Consider the following 23,876-nt stretch of genomic DNA (forward strand, 5'->3'; position numbering starts at 1 on the left):
TGACCAGTCACGATGGGATATATGTGATTGCCAACACCCCATGCTATACCTAGATTAATCAATCAGGAAAGTAGAGCCATTTATTTCTTACTTCTCTGTTCTACATGTGGCTCTCACTGGTGAACCTTGATGCTATCTAGTACATACTTAGCTGGCTTCATATAAAAAGCCTCATTGTGGCTTGACCTTCACAAAAGGCTTGATTATTCTATCCTGCTGGAAGTCACAGTCTAGTCACTTACCCAGTGTTGCCTAAGAGAAAGTACAATGAGAATGTCTAATTGATAGGCCAGTGCTTCTGAATAGAATTTTTAGTTAGATACATGAACAACTGGAGCGTGGAGATATAGGTGAACAACTTTACCAGGGTGCTTCTTTCTCTTCTCACAGGCCTCAGTTAATCTCAGTCTGACCCACATCTTGGCAGGACACACTGCCAGTCCACCCAGAACAAAGGTTGATAAACAGACTTGCGAGACAGAACCACGAGTGGTCCCTTATCTGCCTCCTTAGTTTCAGGTGAGCATAGGACTTGGCCACCTCTCTTTTGCGATATAGCTGCAGGCTGTAAAATATCTACAGCTGGCTCCTTAGCAGCCTCAGTATCACCCTCTGGACTAGGGACACCGATGCTGGTTTTGCCGTTTGGTAAGAAATTATATACAAATCCATTTATTTGGTCTTTTCTCCTTTCTGTCTGTATAGCAGTGTGGAGAACCAACCTAATAGCTGTGATAGTGGGACTTGCAGCCCTGCCAGCCATGGATGTTACTGCTTAGGTAAGACTGCTTGATTTCACTTGTTTTGACAGTTAAATGTGATTTAATGTATGTAGAGAATTCAGCACAGTTCTTGCCATATAATAAATTCTAATGTTAGCTATTATTATTTATAGTTATAGTTAACATACTACAGATGTATTATAATGTAAAATGTAGAATAATTTATTGAAAGCCTCTTTTGAGAACTGTTAGCCTAATTTCTCCTATGACTATGGATACAAAAAGCCAGAGCTATGATAAGTTCAATAATCTTAATACTTTTGGAATTCCTGAAAAGTAGCTTTTACACCGAAGTGTTGGTGTTTGTTGTTTTGTTGATTTTTTTTATAGATGTATCTGTAGTTTTTTCCAATACAAATCAGTTTTCCAATGAAAAATGCTAGTTTTCCTCAATTTAACCATATTAGTAGACACTCTCCAAATACCTTTGGCTGTGGAACACTTTGGAGTATCTTTCCATTTCTTTGTATCTTCTTTGATTTCTTTCAATAAGGTCTTGTAGTTTTCATTACATAGGTCGTCCTTCACATGTTTCATTAAATTTATTCCTAGGTATTTTCTTCTTTTTGTTACAATTGCAAAAGGAATTATTTTTTCTACATTTTTTCTGACGTTTCATTATTAGAGTATAGGAACGCTGGATTTTCGAACGTCAATTTTGTATCCAGAGACCTTACTGTATTTGCTTATTGTTTCTAGTAGTGTTCTTGTGGAGTCTTTAGGGTTATCTATATAGAGAATCATGTCATCCGCAAATAGTGACAGTTTGACTTCTTCGTTTCCTATTTGGGTGCCTTTTATATCTCTTTCTTGCCTGATTGCACTCGCTAGGATCTCCAGTGTTAAATTGAATAATAGTGGCAATAGTGGACAGCCTTGCCCTGTTCCTTGATCTTAGAGGGAAGGTTTTTAGTTTTTCATTATTAAGTATGATGTTGGCTGGGGGTTTGTCATAGATGGCCTTTATTATGTTAAGGTACTTTCCTTCTATACTGGTTTTGTTAAGTGTTTTGATCATAAATGGATGCTGTATCTTGTCGAAGGCTTTTTCTGCATCTTTCAATATGATCATATGATTTTTTTTTAATTGTTTATGTGGTATATCACATTAATGATTTACATATGCTGAACCATCTGTCTGCTTCTGGGATAAAGCTCACTTGATTGTGGTGTATAATCCTTTTAATATGTTGCTGTATTCACTTCGCTAGTATCTTATTTAGGATTTTTACATCCGTGTTCATGAGAGATATTGGTCTATAATTTTCTTTTTTTGTGTTCTCTTTTCCAGGTTTTGGTAATAGGGTAATACTGTCCTAGTAAAATGAGTTGGGAAGTATTGGTTTAGTAGAATTCACTTGTGAAGCCATCTGGTCCTAGAATTTTACTTTTTGGTAGGTTTTTGATGAGTGTTTCAATTTCCATGCTGCTTATCGATCTATTTAGATTTTCCAGATCTTCTTGATTCCGTCTAGGAAGATTGTATTTTTCTAAGTACTGGTTCATTTCTTCTAGGTTATTAAATTTGTTATTCTTATATACTTTTTTTATAGTATTCTTATATGATCCTTTGTATTGCTGCGATGCCAGTCATAATTTCCCCTTTTTCATCCTTGATTTTGTTTATTTGTGTCTTTTTTTTTTTTTTTAGTGAATCTAGCCAGGGGTGTGTCAATTTTATTAGCCTTCTCAAAGAACCAGCTCTTCGTTGTTGTTATTTTTTCTTTTTCTTTTTCTTTTTTTTTTTTTTGGTTTACAATTTCATTTATTTCTGCTCTAATTTTGATTATTTCTTTCCTTCTGCTGACTTTAGGCTTCATTTGTTCTTCCTTTATATATACGTTTTTTAAGAAGTCATTTTTGAGGTACTGAAATGCTTAATGATGAAATCATGTGACGTGTATGGTTGGCATAGATATAAAGAAGAGAGAGGAGGAACTTTTTCCCGTCTATAAGTTTAAATAAGGACTTCTTTTTAATTTGGTATTTGACAATTAAAGATAATGTTTGTTCATTCAACAAACATTGATTGATGCCTGCTAGTCTAGATGCATATCATTGGGTTGTCCAGAGGCAGTCTTTTCTTATGCCTGTCATTTTGGTTATTCATAGTACTGTCTTTTGGTCTAATAATGTTTCAGTTTCTTTGATGAAATAATGGTCACCCTTGTATACAAAACTTTTTGGTGTTGCATAATTTGCCTTTTCGTGTTCTATTTCTTCCTGTCTCATCATGCTAGTCACAACTGAAAGATCAGTAGATTGTTTTTGCATTTTCTTCATGAGTAGTCAGTTTTATGTTTTCCTTCCCAGTTCTTACTTTTTAAGTACTCTGATACAATAACGGGGTGATAGTGGCATCTACATTTTTGTTCGTCTAAATTTTTGAAGTTAGTATTTATTAAAATTAAGGAAATTTCTATTCTTGGTTTGATAAAATTGTTCTTTTAATGAATGGATATTGGATTTCATCAAAAGTTCTTCCATCTGTTGAAATAATTACATGATTTTTAAAATTATTGTAATTTGGTTAATTTTCAAATGGCAAACCTTGTATTCCTGTAATTTATTTATTTAAATTATAATTAATTATAAGTGTAATTTCTTTAAAAGAGATGTGGTATTCTTACGTCAGTTTTGGTTAGCCGTGATTTTCAAGGATTTTCTTCAATCCACCTAAATTTTAAATGTATTTGAGTTGTTACTCAAATACTTATCATTTTAATGTCTGTAGGGTCTAGTGATAGCCTCCTTTCCCAATATTATGTTGTATTTTTTTCATGAACAGTGTTGTCAGAGGCTTAATGATTTTTATTATTCTTTTTAAAGAACCATCTTGTGGCTTGTTGAGTCTTTGTATTTTTGTTCATTTTGTGTTTATTTCACTCTATTCTATTTCTGTAGTTGAACTTATTCTCACTTCTTGTGATAAATGTGGAGATTGTTTCCCACTCCTTTTTAAAAATAAGTATTTAATGCTATAAAATGTCTTCAAGTCTTATGTAAACATGGGGATGGGAACCTGTTACAAAATGGATTGTGTGCCCCACCCCCCAGTTCATACGTTAAAGCACTAACCTCCAATGTGACTGTATTTGGTGATGGGGCCTTTAGAGAGGTAATTCTAGGAGGTTGTAGGAGTAGGTCCCTAAGTCAGTAGGACTGGTGTCATTAGAAAGAGACACCAGAGATCTCTCTCTCTCACTGTTTGAATATAAAGTGCATGCTTTATTTCTCAATTATTTTGCAATTTTCTAGCTACATTTTTTCTATAATTTCTAGATTAATTCCACTGTGAATTGCACTGGATTATTTTAAGCTTTGAAATTTGAGATTTGCTTATGGTCCAGCCATATGGTCAATATCAGTAAAAATTCACATGCACTTAGAAAGAATGTATATTCTGAAGTTGTTGAGTGTAGTATTCATGTAAGTCAAATTTATTTTTAATCTATCTTTCCTTTATCATTTACTATGGATATGGATTTGTCCATTGTTAGGCTTCTCAGTATACTGTTGGTGAGAGTAAACTTATTTCAACTTTTTTGGAATGCAGTTTTGTCACTGTTTATGAAAATAGTTTTAATGTCTTTCGACACATTGATTTCACATCTATGAATTTCTAGAAATGTTTAGTAGAAATATAAAAGCATAAGTACAAGAATGCTTAGTAAAATTTATAAGTGCAAAAACTTAAGGAAACCAAATACAGGCGTGCCTTGGAGATATTGTGGGTTCAGTTCCAGATCACCACAATAAAATATCACAATAGCGAGTTGTAATCTTTTACCCATTGAGCTTCTTGCCTTCAGTTTGTAAAAAATGCAACATCTGTGAGGTGCAGTGAAGTAAAACACAATACATTTAAGAGGTATGCCTGTATCTAGTCCATACATTACTGGTTAAATGGTGATATATGCATAAAATAGAATATTATGCTGACAATGAGGTTAGAAATGTGTGTGGTAAAATAAGATATTCTAGGTATAGTAATGAAAATCAGGCAAACTGTACACAGTGTGTTTGGTAGGATTCCATTTGTTTAAAAGATCAAGTTTTATTTATGTATTATTGTTTTTTATGTATGGAAAGTTTTTGAGAGAAGGCGACAGTAGATACCCTTAGGGAGTATGGAGATGGACAGTAATATGTTTGAACTTCTTAAAATAGTGAGCGTGGGTTACTTAGAATAAAGAGCTAGTTAACAATAAAAGCAGAAAGTAATCACCACTTAAACATAAAGTGCTAACTGTATTATGTAGCATGAATTCCTATTAAATACCCTAGAGATTTTATTAACATTTGTTGTATTTATTGTTGAATCCACTTTTGCTATTCCTCTTTCCCAAATTAAAAATGAGGATTTGTCTAGTCTAAGGTTTCAGGAATTATGATGTAGTCAGCATTAATATTAAGGTAAACTAATTTTCTTAGATGTTCTCTCTGGGCTAAACAGTTTTGGTAATAAATGATATTTCTTTCCTACAGATTCTCGACATTCAAAAAGAACTGACTTTTAATACACTGCTAATACATCAACTCAACAATGAATTGGAACATAAACCCAGAGAGTGTCACCTTACCACCATTGTATCCTAAAAACCAATCATCTTTTTTGGAGACAACTTTAATAAACACACCATCTCAAAATTCTTTAAACTACCCTGGAAGTAACCAAGAAGCATGCATGTTTCTCAGTAATTCAAATGCAGTTTCACAGCCACTGTTCAACATCAGAAATTATAAAACTCCTCAACAGAGCTCTGTTTCTGATATGCAGAGTGGGACAATTGTGGCCTCGCAGACTTCGGTAGAAAAAATTACATATGCAAATGTTAAAGGACCCAAACAGCTAAATCACAATTTGCAAATGCCTTCAGGAGTTGCTCAAAATGTGTGGTTGAACCCACCAGTGAGAAATTCTACACTTTCTCATACAGGGGCAACTGTACCTCAACAAACTGGTTTTGGAACTAATACACTCAATACACACACACTACAGAATCAATTTGTAACATCGGATACCTATTCTATGCAAGTACAAATGATTCCTTCTAATTCTATAAGAATTCCTATAACTTATCAAGGTAACCGGAAACTTAACTCATCTTTATCGGAGCGACAGGGTAACTGGGCACAACAGTATACATCCAATGGACTGACCTATCCAGATTACAGACCACTTCCAAAGCAATACAGTTATTCATCACAAAACTTTTTGCAAGATCCTACACTTCAGACACAAACTCCTTTGCCACCTACATCGTTACAAGTTAAAAATAGTCACCCTCCAAATTCTACACTGACTTTACAGTCAAAGCAGACTGCAGCTGTACATTCCTTTCAATATGCATTCACTCATACCGACAAAAGACCTCCTCCTCCTTATGACTGTAGATATGCAAGCCAGCCTTTGCAAAGTACTCAGCATGTTATTAAACACTCTTCTATGGAAGTTCCTCAGAGTCAGGAAACACACTTACCTGAAATAAGGAAAGACTTTTGCAGAGGCTTTCAACAGCAGTGGCAAAACCTTAATGAAAATGCCAGCACGATTGGACATTTCTGTAACTTGAAAGTAAACACTGATGTCAGTCAGCCTTTTAATGAACCTATTGGATCTTCTTTGGATGCTGTTCAGATTCTTACTCAAAATAATCAAGAGGAAAGAGGGGATTCTTGCACTCTAACTTCAAATCAAGTACTAGACACAAGCGCCACAAAAGAAAAGTTAGTGAGGGATATTAAAACATTGGTAGAAATAAAAAAGAAATTCTCTGAACTGGCAAGGAAAATTAAAATTAGTAAAGGTCTTTTGATAGCAGCAGGTTGTAGTAAAACAACTAAAATCTCTTGTAATGAATCAGCTCAAAATTCTGAACTGTCTCAGAAACAAACTGCCAAAATCCTTCCTGGACCACAAGTAACCATAGTTACTTCAGCGCCTGCAGAGGACAAACCACCAACAGTAATGGAAACTGCAGAAGAAACAAGTAGAACACAAAGTACCTTGAATTCCAACATTCAGGACACCAATTGCAGAAATTTTAACCAGGTCAGTTCCATTTTACAAAATCCTGTGTGTTCAGGAAAGTTGACAGTGCCAGAAAAGTTAAATGATTTGAAAGTTACAACTTTAAAGACATCAACTGTAGGGAGTACCCATGCAACATTAAATAACACCCAGTTTTCCTCAGAAAATTTTTTCGGCATTGAAGAAAATGTGCCAACGAAATCTGAAACAACTACTGTTCCTCAGCCTAAGGCTTTTGAGAAATTACCTTCAAAATATCTAAATAAAAATAGGTTACTTCTCAGTCTTCTTGCACATGGAGATAAAATTGAAAAGACATTATTAAAAGATGTTCATGGAACTGTTCAGGATTCTGAACCACATAGTTTTGAAATGAGTCCCAATACCCAAATCACTGGTAACCAACTGAACTTGAAAAACATGGAAACTCCAAGTATTTGTAACATGAATGCCAAGACTTCAGGCATTTCTTGCCTTGAGCATAAATCCTCAGCAAATGAAATGTCTTCGAAAAGTGACAGTCAGTGTTCCATGGAATTGCTAGCAACATGCCTTTCTCTGTGGAAAAAGCAGCCTTCAGAATCTACAGGAAACAAACAGTGTAATGAGTCAAGAACAAACAAAATAGCAATTGGAATTTCAAAGCCTGTGGAAATCTGTGATAAGAGTCCAGTTTCAGTTGTGGGAAATTCTCAGAATAAGATGATTAACAGCTCACAAGAAACAATTTTGTCAATGGTAGTGCAGAATTATGAGTCTTCGGGTGCCACTATTACAAAAGGAACAGAACTTCAGATTGCTGTAGTGTCACCTTTAATTCTTTCAGATGTCAAAACATTGCCTGTCAAAGCGGTAACATCTGAAGCTTTATCTGAAACAGTGTATCCTGTTATTAAAGAAGGAAGTGTTTGTAGCTTACAGAATCAATTGGCAGAAAATACAAGAGTTACTACTGCTTCGAAAGCTAATGAACCAGTAGCAAGTACAACTAGCACCAAGATTTTCCCACTTATTCTGAAAGAAAAGCAAAATGAGTCAACTAATGTTAATTCAGAAGACACACCTAATGCCAATCAAGGAAAGCATATCAAATCAGAGCCTGATATTCACTATCCTATGAGTGATCAGCAGGCCTCCTACAGTGATATTGTGAATAGTGATATGTTACAGATTGACAATATTTGTTCTCTTGTTGAAGGTGATATATCTTATAATTCTCAAATAGCAAAGATATTCAACTCGCCTGTGAAAAAAGTCGAGTCACAGAAATCTCTACTTAATCATCAAGTGATTAGTAGTAGACAACAAAAAGAACCATCAGACAACATCAATGAAAATAAAGACTTTGGTTTTCAAAAAGATAATGTACAGCACACAGATGTTTCACATAAAATGCCTGATCAATCAAAGTCACTGCAACTTCCAGAATCAAATAGTGAAATTCGAGAGGAAAATGACTTGGAGCATATCAATAAACAAGAAAGCACAGCTAAAGATACGTGTTCATCAGCTGCTACTCAACAGGATGGTAACCCTCAGGAAATTGATGTGTCCTGCAATTACACTGCCCAGGATCCTGCAAAAAATGAGATTCTTGATGATAAGACATCCATCTTATACCTACATGATCAGCTTTCAGAACTGTTAAAAGAATTTCCCTATGGTATTGAACCTATGAACACACATGAAGGTTCTGTGGCACAACAAATAACAGACCAAATCTCAAAAGATCAGTCTTGTGATAAAACCAGCTGTGACTCAAAAGACTCAACAGACCAAATACAAATTACAATATTAAACTCAGAGCAAATGAAAGAAATATTTCCTGAACAGGGCAATCAACACTGTGAGGTAGACAAACCAACAGAACCTCAGAAAGCAAAGCCTGTCACAGAAGAAAGGAGTCAGTGTGACCCACAAGTACATACAGATGGAGGAAGTCGTAATCCTTTAATACTGGATTCTGAGAAAGATGATGTCGATTGCTGTGCATTGGGGTGGCTTTCTATGGTTTATGATGGAGTGCCCCAATGCCAGTGTGATTCCATCAAGAACTCTACTTCAAAGGAAGAAAAAGGGAAAGATCAGTGTTCTCCATTGGAGACCAACAGTTGTAAGCAAGAAGAGAGTACCTCTGATAGAGATGTTCTTTTTGGGTTTTATAGTCCTCCAAGTAACAATCCAAAGATTGCTCTGACTTTTCCAGATGAGAAAGAATGTTCTCCTGAAATAGAACAAAGCAAGTATATAGAAGATATATTCAAAATAAAACATAACAGCTCTCTAAAAACAAAGACAAAACAGGAATTATCTGGTCAGCCTTTATCTGAAGGTGATAAAAACATAGATTCCTCACAAAGTCACAAAAGAAAACTGAAATTTCATGAGGTAACTTTTCAGTCTAGTAATAAAAAATTTTCTCAAGAGAGTCTGCAGAGGAAGCTCATAGCACAGTTACGTCCACTAAAAGCAAAGACAGGTTTTTTGACAAATAAAGATCTGCACGTGAAGAATGGTTCTTCAGTACAGTCAGTATTGCCAGAAAAGAGAAAATTGAAAACAGATGACTCTGAACAAAAAGTTTTAGAAAAAAGGAAGTCAGAAGAAGAGAGCATACTTGATTCTGAGATAAAGAGGATGAAATACAATAAACAAGGGCAGAATAAAAATGGAGGTGGTACATTTAAAATGCATAATTTTTTGTCAACCCCAACTGAAAGAGCTAGAGTTAAAGAAAAGACAGTATCAAATGTCAAGTCCTCAGGCTCTAAGGATAGTTCATCTAAAATTAATAGAGTTCTGTCACAAGAGTATTTACAAAAGCAGAAGCATAAAGAAGCAATGGGTAGCAAAGCATCAAAGAAAAGCTATGCGAAAAATACACCATGTGATTCTCAGTCCATGTGGTCCAGTAAACACTCTATGCAAATTGAGAGTGGGAAATCAAATGAGAGACATAGTAGTGTACAGACCTCTAAAGAGTCATTAAATATTTGTACAAGCCATGGTAAAATCCTCAAAATCCACCGTTCCAAGGGGTCTAAAACACACATTTCAAGGAATGTTAAAGGTACAGCTGGTGGAAAGCAACCTGATAAAATGTGGATTGATAAATTAGACAAAAATGTTAATATAAATAATGAAGTTGAATTCAGCCAGATGTCTCCCCAAGCAAAGGAGCAAAGGAAACAATATCTGAACAGAGTTGCATTTAAATGCACTGAACGTGAGAGCATTTGTCTCACAAAATTAGAAAGTTTACCTAGGAAGTTTAATAAAGAGAAAGAGAAGAGACTGGAAAATAAGCCGAAGAGCATTTTACCTAAGAAAGATGCTACAGAAAAACGAAGCATGCTGGAGTTTAAATTATGTCCAGATGGATTAATTAATAAGAGTACAAACTCCAGTGAAGGCCAGAAGAATCTGCAGTCTTGTCCTGGGAAGGAGCAAGTCCCTGTGCAAGGTCCAGTATATATTTTTTTGTTGTTGTTTGTTTTTGATGGTGTCTACAACATTGTAAAGAGTCGTAGATCAAGTAGGTTAGCACCTCTCCTGCAATCTTGGGTAGCTGTGAAAGATGAACACATTTTGCCATTACTTATTATTTTTCTCAGTAAATCGGTGTTCATCAGGCAATATTTGTTTTAAGTTTGTCTTCCCTTAATTGTAAATTGTACTGTTTGTACCAATGATGAGGCATGTAAAATTGTAAGGTGTGCCAAGAACCTTATATAGTGAAAAACGTGTATTGTGTTAAGCTAGAAAAGTGTCTTATGTACATTATTTCAAGTTTACTTTTGTTGATTTTCCTTCGGAGTTGCAATTTGAAAGTCCTGTGAATTTGAAATTTTGGTCTGTTAGGAGGTATGTAATGATTATTAAAGATATCTTTTTATACTACGTATAAAAGGTTCATCCATTTACCATCTTTAAAGCAGTTGGTGACTGTTATTGAAGTTAAAGTGGTAACATCTAGTCTACTCATGAAGGAGGACTGTGGAAACAGTACTGTCTAGTGTTAAGTCACCAAACCCAGGAAGGCAAATGCAACTATTGGTTAGCTGAATGGTAGAATTCTCACATAGTATAGGAGGGAAGGAATAAATAGATGACTAATTATTTGTGGTAGTAAGGAAACATTTATGGGTTGTGGATGTTACATATAAGACATTGTGCCGAGAAACCCAGATTGGAAAACTAAGTGATTTGAATGGAAACCTTAGTATCTCCTGTGCCTTTTAGGTGGTAACTGGGTACGTAAAATTACAGTGTAAATAAGGTACATTTTCTTGGAAGGTGATAGGGATATATGATTAAAAGTATAAAATTCATTTTGTAAAGTACTGATGATTTCACTTGGTGCTTATAACTAGATATCCTCAGAATTTGAGGCATGGATGTAATAGGAGCATTGAAAGTGGGTGGGGGCAGTGTGAATGATGTTTTCTATCATGTGCCCTTAAATACCTTGAGATGCGTTGGGCGTTCACCCCAAGTAGGAGAAACATAATTTACATAGTGAAGACAAACTTTTAAAACAACTAATTTTCTAGCGTGAGATTATTTAGGAGCTTCAAATGGGAGAAAGTACTTTTTTAGGTCCTTTTTAGGATTGTTTTGTGAATATATTTAATGCCTTTTAAAATCTCTTTTATGCTTACCCGATTTTCATTCATTATAGTAATAAAAGTGGTAACTGGCAATATCTAGACATCTGAAAATGAATATTTAAATAGTTTCAGGAATAAAAAGTACAAAAGAAGACTGGATAAAATACATACCTGAGGAGAAAAGGATTCCAGAAGCCAACCAAGAAATAGGTAAAATCATTTCTTTATCACTCTGTCATTTATAAGCTGGGTTATACTTACAAAACTATTATGATGTTGGATTTTTATTTACATTCATTTTTAAATGATTCAGTATTTGTATGTACAGGGTTGGAAGACATTCTCTCCTATTTTCTCTCATGCCGTGGAGAGGGAAGCAGTGATCTGTTTGCTTTTAACAAGAAAGTAATTCTCATCACAATGAGTTAGATGAGGATAGGCATAATTTTTCTGTGTAGGACAAGGCAATAAATATTAGGTTTTGTGGATTGTAAGGTCTCTCTCCCCTAAATAATCATCTCTGACATTATAGTAAGAGAAAATAATAAATGAATATTATGGGCCATAAAATAATAAATGAATGTTATGGGCTATGTTGCAATTAAACTTAAAAAAATTTTTTTTTACCAAAACTGGCTAGAGGCTGGGATTGGCCTGCAGGCCATACCTTCTTTGCCAACCCTTGGATTAGATGATTTGCAAGGCAATTCATTTAAATCTCAAAACCAGGTAGGCAGGGATGTTCCCATTTTATCAATGACAGCTTAGATCACTTGACTAAAATTGTAAGGCTCCTAACTGAATATTAGGGACTTGAACTGGATTCCCTCTCTTGATGTTTATTAAATGTATAATTGAATTATTTTGATGATGAGAGACTGATGCTCTTAGTTAATATTTTTTTTTGGTTGAGGAGGGATTCGGGCTGAGGGCCAAACCAGAAAAAACAAAGTTTTTAGTATCCGATTTAATTAGTGGAATGAATGTAGTTTGTTTTTAGGCTTTTGCATTAAGAATGAGAAGCTAGGGTTCAGAAGTTTTATCTTATTTTGGTCAGTCGAATATGTAACGACAAGAGTTTATAGTCGCTCGGAAATGGAGAGAAACAATTCCACCGTGAGCAACAAAAGAGAAGCACATTCTTTAAAAGAGGAATGTGACAGATTTAGAAGAGAGCTAAAAGCACAAATACATGTAGAAACTGAGTCCTACACATTGAAAATGCACGTAGGGAAAAACTAAAGTTGAATCAAAGGAGAAATGTTTAATCAAAACAGGAAAACAACCAGAAAAGGGATCTGAGAGTAGAAAAGACTTAAATTTGGAACATGGGAAGTCAAAAATGCAAAAGATGGAAATGGACATGTAAATAGGGGCAAGAAAGGTCCTTAGAAACAGGAGAGACATAAATGTTAACTCATAGAGAAGGTGAGAGATTCCAGTTCATAATTGGAATCTGAATATGAAACTACTTGGGAAACACATGCATGCACAGGTTGACCAAAGAGGCTCAGAGATAAGCATGAGCTAAATGACAGGCATAAAAACAGCCACATCTAGGATGAGCAATAAACAGTGAAAGTGGAATATCAGTACTCGGAATCATGGAAAAAACACAAACCAGAGTATAAGCACAATGAGATTTGCAGCAACTTGAGAGAAAAGCGAAGATATAAGTCATCGAACTCTGTCAATCTGAATGGAGTCAGGAAAAGAGTGAAAGATAAAACATAGACCAAGATGAAGAGACTGGAGAATGGGAAACCTGTGTGAAGTGAGACAAAAACAAATGTCACAAACTCCCAAACAGCTATACAGAAACATTTAAAGTATACATCTAAATTTGGTAGCAAAGTTTGGAGTGTGGATAGAGCAAGTTAGAAAACTACCGGTCAGGGTAAGGTTGAAGAAGAAGTAACAGAATCCAATGGAAAGCAACTTAGAGACCCAACTCAGGCCATCAGCATTACTCATGTCATGAAAGAAGGATAACAAGGGCATAAAAGAATTTGAAACAGTTAAAGAAGACAGAATACTTGACCTGCCTAGGCAGAAATAGGTAAAACAAATCTGTCATCCAGAGAAGAATGGCAAAAGCAGGAAAAAATAGGAAATAGTGAGATAGGAGCACATCTAGAAAGGCACAGAAGTATGTAAAGCTGGGCCTATCAAAAAAAGGAATGGTGAGGTTAATGCACACTGAACCGGTCTAATGAAACAGAAGTACAGGCATATCTTAGAATGCCTAATGCATAACAAGGCCAGAATTTTACTATCCGCTGTTTAAAACTGGCTGATGTTTGTGCTCTTCATATTTAGATTGCTGTTAAGAAGGTCACATTTGTAATAGTGTGCAAATGATAAATGAGATTTTTATCGAGCAAGGAAAAGGGTAGAGCAGAACAGCCCTGGGCGGTGAAGACAGGAGTGAAAGTAGAAAATAGCCCCCGAAGGAGAGGCAAGATGTGCCATGTGTATAATTTATAATTCAATCGGAAAAGAGCCATAGTTTGTCTGACTTAACTCCTCACCCTAATTTTTTATCTCAGAGAAGAATGTGTACTTTCGATGTGTTTTGATTGACTGTATATTGGTCACTAATGTTACAGTAATAATAAAGTAAATAAATGAAATTTTTGTTTCCGTAGATGATGATAATGTGGCTAATTCAAGAGTCGTCAAGAGAACCTTCAGTGCAGATGGATTTGAGATAATACAAAACCCAGTAAAGGATTCAAAAGCAATGTTTCAAACCTACAAAAAGATGTACATGGAGAAGAGAAGCAGAAGCCTTAGTAGCAGTCCTTTAAAATGAGAAAATTTCTCTCATTTTCTGTTCAGAATATTTTACTGGAAATAGGATGGCTCTGATAAAATTTCTTGGTCAGAGTTTGGTTACCACTTAGGTTATTTTTATCAGTGGAATTACTTAATTAAAATGGCTGAGAACCTTAGTTATGGATAGCAGACATAAGATGTAGATGATGGTATTTGTCAGGGAAACCATAAGGTATTGAATTTTAAAATTATTGAGCCAGGTTCACCATATTTTAAAAGAAATTCTTACACAAAACTTATTTTGAAATGCTAACTATCCATTCTGAGGCAGGACTATTCCTCAGTTAAGGACTTGTTTATTTTTGCCGAGACTGCAAATATATTTTTGTTTCTAAAACTTATTAGCAGAACTTAGTTTTTAAAAGTGCTCACTGAATGTCAAAGTATATTCCTAAGTATTTTATACCTAATTGTAAACTTTTTGTCAGAAGTCTTGTTTTATACTTGTTAAAACTGAACAGAATTTTGGATGATGTCAAAACCTTACTTACATACTTGAAATAAACATTTATTTTTTAAAAAAATATATTTGAAATCATAATGGATTGTTTTGTGTTTGATTTCTCACCCTCACAACAGGACGCATTTTAGAAAGGTGTTTTGTCTTTTCATAATTAAATTTATTGAGGAACATTTTCTAGGATATGACATTTTCAGCAATCGAGAATTACTGTATTTCGTAAATGGAAATACTACTACTAAAAACAGAATGCTATAAATAGAATGATGTCATTTGTTTCCAAAGACTCTCCATGTACTAAAGTGATGCAAAAGTAATAACAAAAAGATATTTTGTTGCAAACATTAGGGGTAAGGTTAGGACTGTAATATGTGAGTTATCTCAGAGTAAACGTTGCAGCCTTAAGGGCCACCAGCAAATATTCTCAAGGCAGATGAGAAATGGGTTAATTCATCCCACTTCTCTGTTGTGCCTTTTGATTGGTAAGTTCAGCTATATACATTTACGGTGATTATTGATATGTGAGGACTTAACTACAACTGTTTTGTTTTCTGGTTATGTTTAATAGTCTGAAATACTATTTCCTGCTTCTGTTTTCTGTTTGCCCTCTTACTCAAAGTTTTGTGTACTTTAATCTTTTTGTTTCAGGTCAAAGAGCTCCTTTAAGCATTTCTTATATTTCAGGTGTTGTGGCAGTGAATTCCTTCAGTTTTTGTCTGTCTGGCAAAGTCTTTATCTCTCCTTCATATGTGAAGAATGTATTATTCTTGGCTGGTGGTTTTCTTCTAATATTTTGAATATATATAATTTCACTCCTGGCTTGTACTGTTTATACTGAAAAATCTTATGATAATCTGATGGGATTTCCTTTGTAGGTTACTGTCTTTTTTTCTGCCTAGTTTCTTTGAGAATTCTTTCTTTGTCATTAACTTTTGATAGTTTTAGTGTATTGTGTCTTAGAGAAAGTTTTTTTCATTGAGATAATTACATGTTTTGTTAGGTTCTTTATTTGAATGTCTAGCTCCTTCCACAGGTTTGGGAAGTTCTGATCAATTACTTGTTTGAATAGACTCTCTGTTCTCTCCTCTCCTTCTGGTCTACCCATTAATCTTCATACTGCTCTTTCTAATGGTGTCAGATTTCATAGTTTCATTTTTTTAATTCTTAATTTTCCTTCCACCTGAAATAGTTCTAGATTTTTATCTTTGAGCTTGCTAATCTCTCTTCCATATGGTCTGCTCTATTTCCACTGTTCTTTCATGCGTTCTTCATCTCATTTATTGAGTTTCAGCTCCAGAATTTATTTTTGCTTTTTTTTCTATAGTCTCAATCTCTTCAAAGTGCTACTTTGCGTATTAATTTTATTTCTGAGCTCATCGAACTGCCATACTGAGCTTTCTTGTGTCTTTTTGAGTTTCTTAACTGCAATTTTGAATTCCCTGTCATTTAAATCACAGTTTTCCATGACTTTGGTTTCTGGAGACTTCGTTTTCTTTCTGTGCTACCATGTTATCTTGATTATTCACAGGACTGGATGGATTGTTTCTCTGCCTACATATTTGAGGTAGTGAATGCCTATGTTTAGATACTGTTTCGCTCTTAATTGGTCAGGTTGATAAGCACAGGTCTTATGTTTTCCAGTAGATGGTGCTATAGTGCAAGTTTTTGTTTCTTCTTACCTGTGCTACTTGTGCCTCTGAGATTGCGGTGGGACTATGTTGCTTTGGTGGTGGAAATTGTGTATCCACCACGTAGGTGGGTGGGTTGCCTTGGTCTTTGGGCACCACCACTGTGATGGAGAATATGGCGGGTAGTAGAGAATCGGGTTTGCAAACTCCCACTGCTGCCTCCTTTTTACTAATGGCCTCCAACCCCTCTGTGCTGTTTGCTACAACTCTACTGCCTCTACTGGGTTCTACCAAGATGGGTGAGAGGAAGGACTTATGTTCACCAGTCTGCAGCACTACCTTCTTGTTAGTAATGCCCGCTGGCACCACTATGCTATTTAACACATCTCAGCCACTGTTACCAAGTTCTACCACAATGGGATGTGGGGAAGGCAGTTGGCTTCTTGGGCAGGGATGCTGTTTCTTGTACTCCTTATTCTCTGGGCCATATGCTGTGTGTGTGTGCCACAGCCTAGCTCCTCTACCACTATCCAGTTAGATGGGACCACTGGCAGGTGCTGAACTGTATCTGTAGCTGCCATCCCTGTCCTTCCCTGTACTCCCCTACTCCTAAAATGCCCTCCAGATATACCGATGTGTGGATCTTTCATGCATGGTTGTGCATTGAGTAGGGGAACCTTTTTTGAATTATAGGTGTCTGATTTGTAGTAATTTTAAGAGGAGAGAGAAAGGGGTCTTCTTTCTTTGCCATGATGTTGATGTCACTCAGGTGTTTTTAAAAGGAAATGTTAAGCTGTCACAAGTAAATATTTTCAGGTTTCATTCAGAAGAAAAGCAAAAATTTTACTAGATTTAGGAAATTGCAAGAAAGCACAGAAGGCAAAATGTAACTCTTCAAATGTTTCTGGGTTTTACTTTATGACTATGAGAAAAATACTGGTTATTTTCATAAAATCTTAATCTATATATCATCTTGATATATATGCTATGTATATATATATAGATATATTATTAACCTACATTTCTGGGAGTAGGGAGGGATTAGGAGTTGCTAAATGCATGTAATATTAGTTTTGCTAATGAGAATATTCTTAACATTACTGAACTGTACAATTAAAAATCCTTAAGACGGTAACATGTCTATTTTATCACAATTAAAAAAATACATTCTGAAGACAAGACTGGGCTTCTCATAAAATATTAAGCAACATGCTTCCATGGGAAAAGCAGCTATGTTCATCTTGAGTATTTGGTGGTTTAATGTCAGTAAAAGATTCAGGTAGAAAAGCGATGGTCTGTAAAACTGCTGGCCCCGAGGACCAGTCAAGGCAATAGCTCTACACTGGATTAGTAGTCATTAAATTGGTCATTGTATTCTTTACTGCTGGGAACTTTCCAAATTAAATCTCTCACCTAAGAATGCCTTCAATAAAGAAGCAGTGGAAGTTATTAATGTTATTAAATCTCAGCCCTTGAGTGCACATCTTTTAAGTATCCTGTGACAAAAGAGCAAGTATACATAAAGCACTGCACGCGTTCCAGCTGAATTTGAAACAGATAACAGAAGCAATGATGTGTGATGGTCGAGGAAAAACATGTAAATGACTCGTAAACTGAAGTAGTCCCACAAAGTATCAGATTTGAATGAATCATTAACATTTTTCTCAAACTACTTGATCCTGACATTTCGAGAAAAATGAAAATACTTGTCAATGATAAAATTTGAGCTTTCTAAGAAAAGTTAGGATTTTAGAAAACATATTTGGAGACCCTGAGCTTGATAGCATCCTACTATGAAATGATATGTGCTAAAATGTGTCTGTATTTGTAAGATTTGCATAACTTAGTGAACCAGTATTTTCTGATGACCAATGTAAGTTAATAAGAGATACATTCAAAAAGCCAGCTAGACCAATGGATTTTAATAGAACAATACAAAAAGATCCTTATGGTTTCAGCTTCCATATTGCAACTGACCTTTAGAAAACGTCTTGTCAGCTTTTGGTACAGTATCAGAGAACAATATGATTATCCAAAAAGGCTGTTAACAAGCATGTGAAAAGCTACATATATGTGTGAGATTGGATTTCCTTGACTATTTCAAGCCAGACAACATAGCTCAACAACAGAATGCATAAGTAGATACAAAGATTTAGCTGTCCTCTAATAGACATTAAAGAGATTTGTGGAAATATAAAACAATACCAGACTTCGTGTTTTTTGTTTTGATAGTTATTTTTCATAAATTTACATAACCATTTAATGGATTAATTTTTAAATGAAACACTTTAAAATTTGGGTTTCTTATGGAATAAATATTGATAAATATCTCTGGAAATTCCTTTTTAGATTGTAGAAAAAAAATTGAGTGGTTACAGTGGTGATTTAGGAACAAGCACAATTAAATGTATATGTACAGTTATATGTCATTGCCAAAAAGTCAATATTAACTTTCAAATACTTTTCTAAAATCATATAAAGCATTTACATTATAAGTACTGAACAACTTTGAATTAGCTACTATCATTCTTTGTTTAATAGTTAATGTTTTCATATTAGGTGTAGCTTTTACATAGTAAGGCTACAGGTACCGATGAATATTTTATGACATTTCAAAGGTTCATTTCAGGCGAGAATGAGCGAAGACCGTGCACACTCCTCTAAAGAGTTGAGTACAGAAAGAAAGCAATAATAAAAGAAGGCTAATTTTAGAGGAAAAATGTAGAGTGAAAAATCCATCTGAATGAGATCAATTAGCATATTACACATGTCTTATTTCCTGGAATTAAATTTTCAAATAGTAAATATAATGTATGAAGCTTGTGGAAAGCACAGTGCTACTATAGAAGCCACAATGATAAGTAAAACAAGTTCTTTCCTTGGGAACCTCCAATCTAGAAGATGTAAAAAGCAAGTGTCAAAATGTCAGTTGATATTTGGTATAGGTAAAAATGTCATGGGAGATTAAATGAGAGATGAAAAACAATATTTAGAAGTTTTCTTATTGACTTTGGAATGCCTTATATTACTTTACCACAGCCGGATTAATGCCTTTTCTTGTCTATCCAGATGAGAGTGGTCAACTACTGGTCTTAGCAACTAATTTTTTTTGAGTTTCTCTTCAAGAGAAGAGTCCAGAGATAGAAGCACAAATAGTATTGCTTTGTTATTACAATCTACACATCTCAAGGAAGGCATTTGAGGTTCATTTCATTTTAATTCTAGATATTTAAAAGTGGAACTTGGGAGAAGTATTTAAAGCTCCTCTATGTTATGTTTAGACTACAGAATACAGAATATGGAGTATGAGTCAGGATTTCACCTAAACTTAAATGAAGACTATCACATCAAAACAGACACAAGGTCATCGGGACCCGAAAGCCTTCAGATATTCAAAAGAAGCTTGAGACTGAACATCAGATTCTGACTTCAAGATGGGAAAGTACCCTATAAAGGGAATAGATACACCTTTAAGAAAGTATTGCTAGGGAAGGTGAAGAATGATGCAAACTGATAGCATTTCGACAGCCCTGTAATCATAGTGAACATGCTATAAATAACAGGTTACCAGAAAGTAAGTAACTAGAGCTTAACTGTCTGATACAGTAGCCAGTAGCCATATGTGGCTATTGAGCACTTGAAATGTCAGCTGGTCCAAATTAAGATGTGCTAAAAGTATAAAATGCACTGGACAGTTTTAATCTATATTCAGGAGGGAGAGTCAATAGGACTTAATGGTAAATTGATAAGGGAGAAGAAGAGGGAAAAGTCTTGTTTCTGGATTGTGCCAAGGAGTGGGTAAAGTAAGAGGCCTGCCTTTCCTGTGTAATTTAGGGAGCAATAGTCTTGAGGCTGACTGGTGGTGATTGATTACCTTAAGCATGTGGCCGATTTCCATGGAGCTTTGTAAGGGCCAACTCCTTTTCCTGGAGGCCAGCCTACGAGCCAACAGTCCTGAACAAGTTAACCCACACCTCTTAGTGGTTGAGTCAACCCAGCATAGATTCTAGAGAGAAATGGAGTCATGAATTTATACTCAGTCCACCCTCTTTTCAGACAGATCATTATTTTCATGGCTGATATTTTGGGATAAATGTTATTGAAATAAATAAGGTTTAATATTTTTATTTTTCTACCTTTGCTTTGCTTAAGTAGAATGGATTTATCTGTAATATAATAGCAATTACAATCCATTTCTTCCCAAGGGACATTTCAAATGTTTATTCATTTGAAAAGAGCCATGTAGTCAACATTGAATGTGAAAAGAGAAGATCTATTGAAAAATGAGACTTTTTTCTGGAAATTATAGCATTAATTTACTCATTGAAGAATGCAGAGGCCAAAACAATATCAAATGCAGATGGTCGAAGTTTGAGAATCATGGCTATGACTTCTAATGTTCTGGTATTATGCTGTTACTTTTATTTTTTTAAAGACATTTTAATGACTCAGAGTTACACCATACATTTACCATTATTTATATCATAGCTAATGTTAAATCTGTTTAAGTTTATATTTATTAATTTATATTAGCATTTATAGATTCATTTTGGAACCATTGTAAATATAGTAATGCTTATCTTAAAGGTACTATTAAATATGTGAATGTTTACATTAAAAATAAAAACCACAAGCCAATTTCATGTATTTGAAACATACTATTATCATGTGCTTCTTTTGCAGAGTAAAGCTCATTAGTTACCTGCATCAGTTATTGTCTTCACCTGTCTTAAAATAGCAAACATTTATTATATCACCATACTAATGGGTCAAAATCTGATTGTGGCTTAGCTGGGTGCCTCCTTAGGGTCTCAAATGGCTGCAATCAAGGTGTTCACCAGGACTATAGTCTCATCTGAAGGCTTGACTTGAGAAGGATTCACTTCCAAGCTTATGTACTTGGATGCAGGATGCAGGTCTCACAGGCTGGTACACTGAGAGCCTCAGATCCTTACCGTCTTTGACCAGGGGCCTCCTTCAACTCCTTGCCGTGATGGTTTCTTTATAAGGCAGCCTACAACATGGCAGCTGACTTTCCTCATAGCAACAGAACATGAGTGTGAGAAAGAGCAGGCAAGGCGAAAGTCTTTCTGTAATTTAATCTCAGAAGTGACTTCTTGTTTTTGCTATATCGTGTTTTTAGAAGTGAGTCACAAGTTTCAGCCCACATTTAGGTGAAGAGGTTACCCAAGGGTATAAATATTAGAGAGTAGGAATCACTAGGGACCATCCTAGAGGCTTCCTACCAAAGTCCTTTCCTAAATTAACCCCTAAATTGCTCCTTCTTTGTATGGTAATGGAAGACCTGAATAGAAACATGACCCTTCTGTTAGATTTGAGTAGCGCTATTCTTTTTCCAGGGAAGCCTGGAAGTCTGGCTCCTTGGCAAAGATGAGAATAGACTATGACGCACCTGGTTAACCTCGACTGGTTTTAGCTACTTGGTGCAGAGTATTAAATACCCCTTAGTAAACGTATACCTTAGCATCCCTGAGATTAGAGCATCTCACTCCTATCTTGGTGGTTTATACAATGAAGACAAAGTATGTCCTGTGTGACTGACAAAGGGCCCTGAGAGTCGTGCCCAGAAGCCTTGGGTCTGTCTCTATCTGCCTGTGCTTTTTTCATCCTGCTGTGCTGTACCCTTTACTTTCCCTAAAACTATTCCTGAATATATCCTGGGAGTCACAGAAGCCCTATCAATGATCCAGTCCCATGCAATTGCTGCAGTTGGGAAGTACAGCAGGCCCTTGCATGACGTCGTTTCAGTCAACTTCATTTCATTATTACGCCCCTGTAGGAACCTAACCCTTGTTTATGTCAGTTAGCCTGTGGTAAAACTGGTTTCATTATCTGTTTTTTCACCACAGTTCTAAGAACCTATTGATATAGTTAAGTGAAGACTCTACTATTGCCACTCTGTGTGAACTTCAGATAGAGCCACTGTATCTACATTCCAATGGTGTTCGAATGACTTTGGAAACTTTCCCAGCATCACTCAAGTAATTCACAGGGCTGCAAAGAACCTCATTAAATGCCTTTCTATTTCTGTTTGAGAGGACGACCTGCCCTCCATGCCACTCTTTCATAGTTTCTTTCTTTGTACAGTACCAGCTTGCTGACTTTTTATACTGCTGTGAGAATGCTTATCATGTTATATTGCAATTAATCTCAGTTCCTGGATGAAGAGCTCCTTGAGTGCAGGGACCCTTAGTTATATCTGTATTCACAGTGCCTGTCGTCTAATAGAAATGAAATGTGAGTCATATATATAACTTTAAGTTTACTAGTAATCATAATTAAGAGTACAAGAAACTGGTGAAATTAATTTTAAGAATACATTTTATCTAATTCAATATATTTAAAATATATTGTCAACATGTAATTAATATAGAAATTAATAAGATACTTTACATTCTCTTTTTTGGTACTGAGATTTTGAATTCTGGTGTATATTGTACATGTACAGCACATCCTAATTCACATTATCATTTCAATTTTTCAGTTGCCATATGTAGCTCATGGCTTCTGAATTGGGCAGTTCATAAAAGTTGCTCTCAAGTATCTCTAAGCTCATAAGAGGTACTCATTTTTTGAGAATTTGTGAAGTGCTATGCTAATTTATTGCTTGACACTTGGAATATATTAATTCATTTAATACACATACAACCTTAAGATACAGGTATCATCATCCCCAGTGTTAAACAGAAAATCATTTGTTTTCTTCACCGTTGTTCTCCCAGTTCCTGACTGATTTTCTTAATAATAAATACTTACTTTATGAATAAGTTTATGACTATTGAGGAGTGAACATTTGGGCTTAAAAAGGTTAAATAACTTGTCTAAAGTGAGTGACAGAGCCGGGGTCCAGACCCAGCTCTGAGACTTGACTCCTGATCACCTTACCCTCCTGCTATACCTCGTCTATGGACAGATAAACGAACCAATGTATTATTTATTAGCAAGTAGCACATTAATAAGGAAATGAAGCCCTACCAAAAATATACGATCCTTTATGTATCACTTAGGTGAAGCACTTATTGAATTACTGACGATCTGTCAGAAAATACTTTAAAAGTGGGGTTATTTAGAAAAGGAATATTCAGAGGCACTTGTGTGGTATGTGACCATAGCTGCTGCAATTATTTTTCTGAACTGTATTTCATTGATCTCTTGTCCTAGTGGATTTTAAAAGGAGAATTTTTGAAAGTGGAATTTAGACTACTTGCCTTAATTCTTTGTTCCAGAAAAGTAATTCTGTAAAGAACAAATAACTTCACTGTTGACTTTAGGATATGCTTGCCAGTTAATGTATCTAGGCAAATCATGTGTGGGAACAGCTCTTCTATTAAGTTAACAGCTTGCTCTCCTGGACAAAGATCTTGCTTCTTTGACAGTTTGCTTAATAAAAATTACTTTAAAATTCTCACTTGCTGTCATAAACTCTCACCAGTTCCAACTGAGTCTCTACCTTGAAGGACCATCTTTAAATCACTAGAATATAGACCTTTAAACCCTTAATTG

At 35.2% G+C, this 23,876-nt stretch overlaps 1 protein-coding gene across 9 annotated transcripts in view; it reads left to right on the plus strand.

Moving 5' to 3' along the window:
- KIAA1551 (KIAA1551 ortholog) overlaps positions 1-14,805 on the plus strand; it is a 23,860-nt gene extending 9,055 nt beyond the window's left edge. For 3 of the 9 annotated variants that reach the window (XM_006912723.3, XM_015590046.2, XM_025047394.1), the window contains 5 exons: positions 391-519; positions 706-779; positions 5,271-10,279; positions 11,553-11,636; positions 14,075-14,805. In XM_006912723.3, coding sequence (XP_006912785.1) covers positions 5,329-10,279; positions 11,553-11,636; positions 14,075-14,241 — 5,202 coding nt within the window. In that variant the 5' untranslated portion in view covers positions 391-519; positions 706-779; positions 5,271-5,328 and the 3' untranslated portion in view covers positions 14,242-14,805. The remainder of the gene's footprint in view (positions 1-390; positions 520-705; positions 780-5,270; positions 10,280-11,552; positions 11,637-14,074) is intronic. The other 6 variants (XM_006912725.3, XM_025047392.1, XM_025047396.1 and 3 more) reach the window with 3 other exon arrangements.
- Positions 14,806-23,876: the final 9,071 nt, after the last annotated feature.

The sequence above is a fragment of the Pteropus alecto genome, unplaced genomic scaffold, assembly GCF_000325575.1.
Source record: "Pteropus alecto unplaced genomic scaffold, ASM32557v1 scaffold103, whole genome shotgun sequence".
Classification (NCBI taxonomy): Eukaryota; Metazoa; Chordata; class Mammalia; order Chiroptera; family Pteropodidae; genus Pteropus; species Pteropus alecto.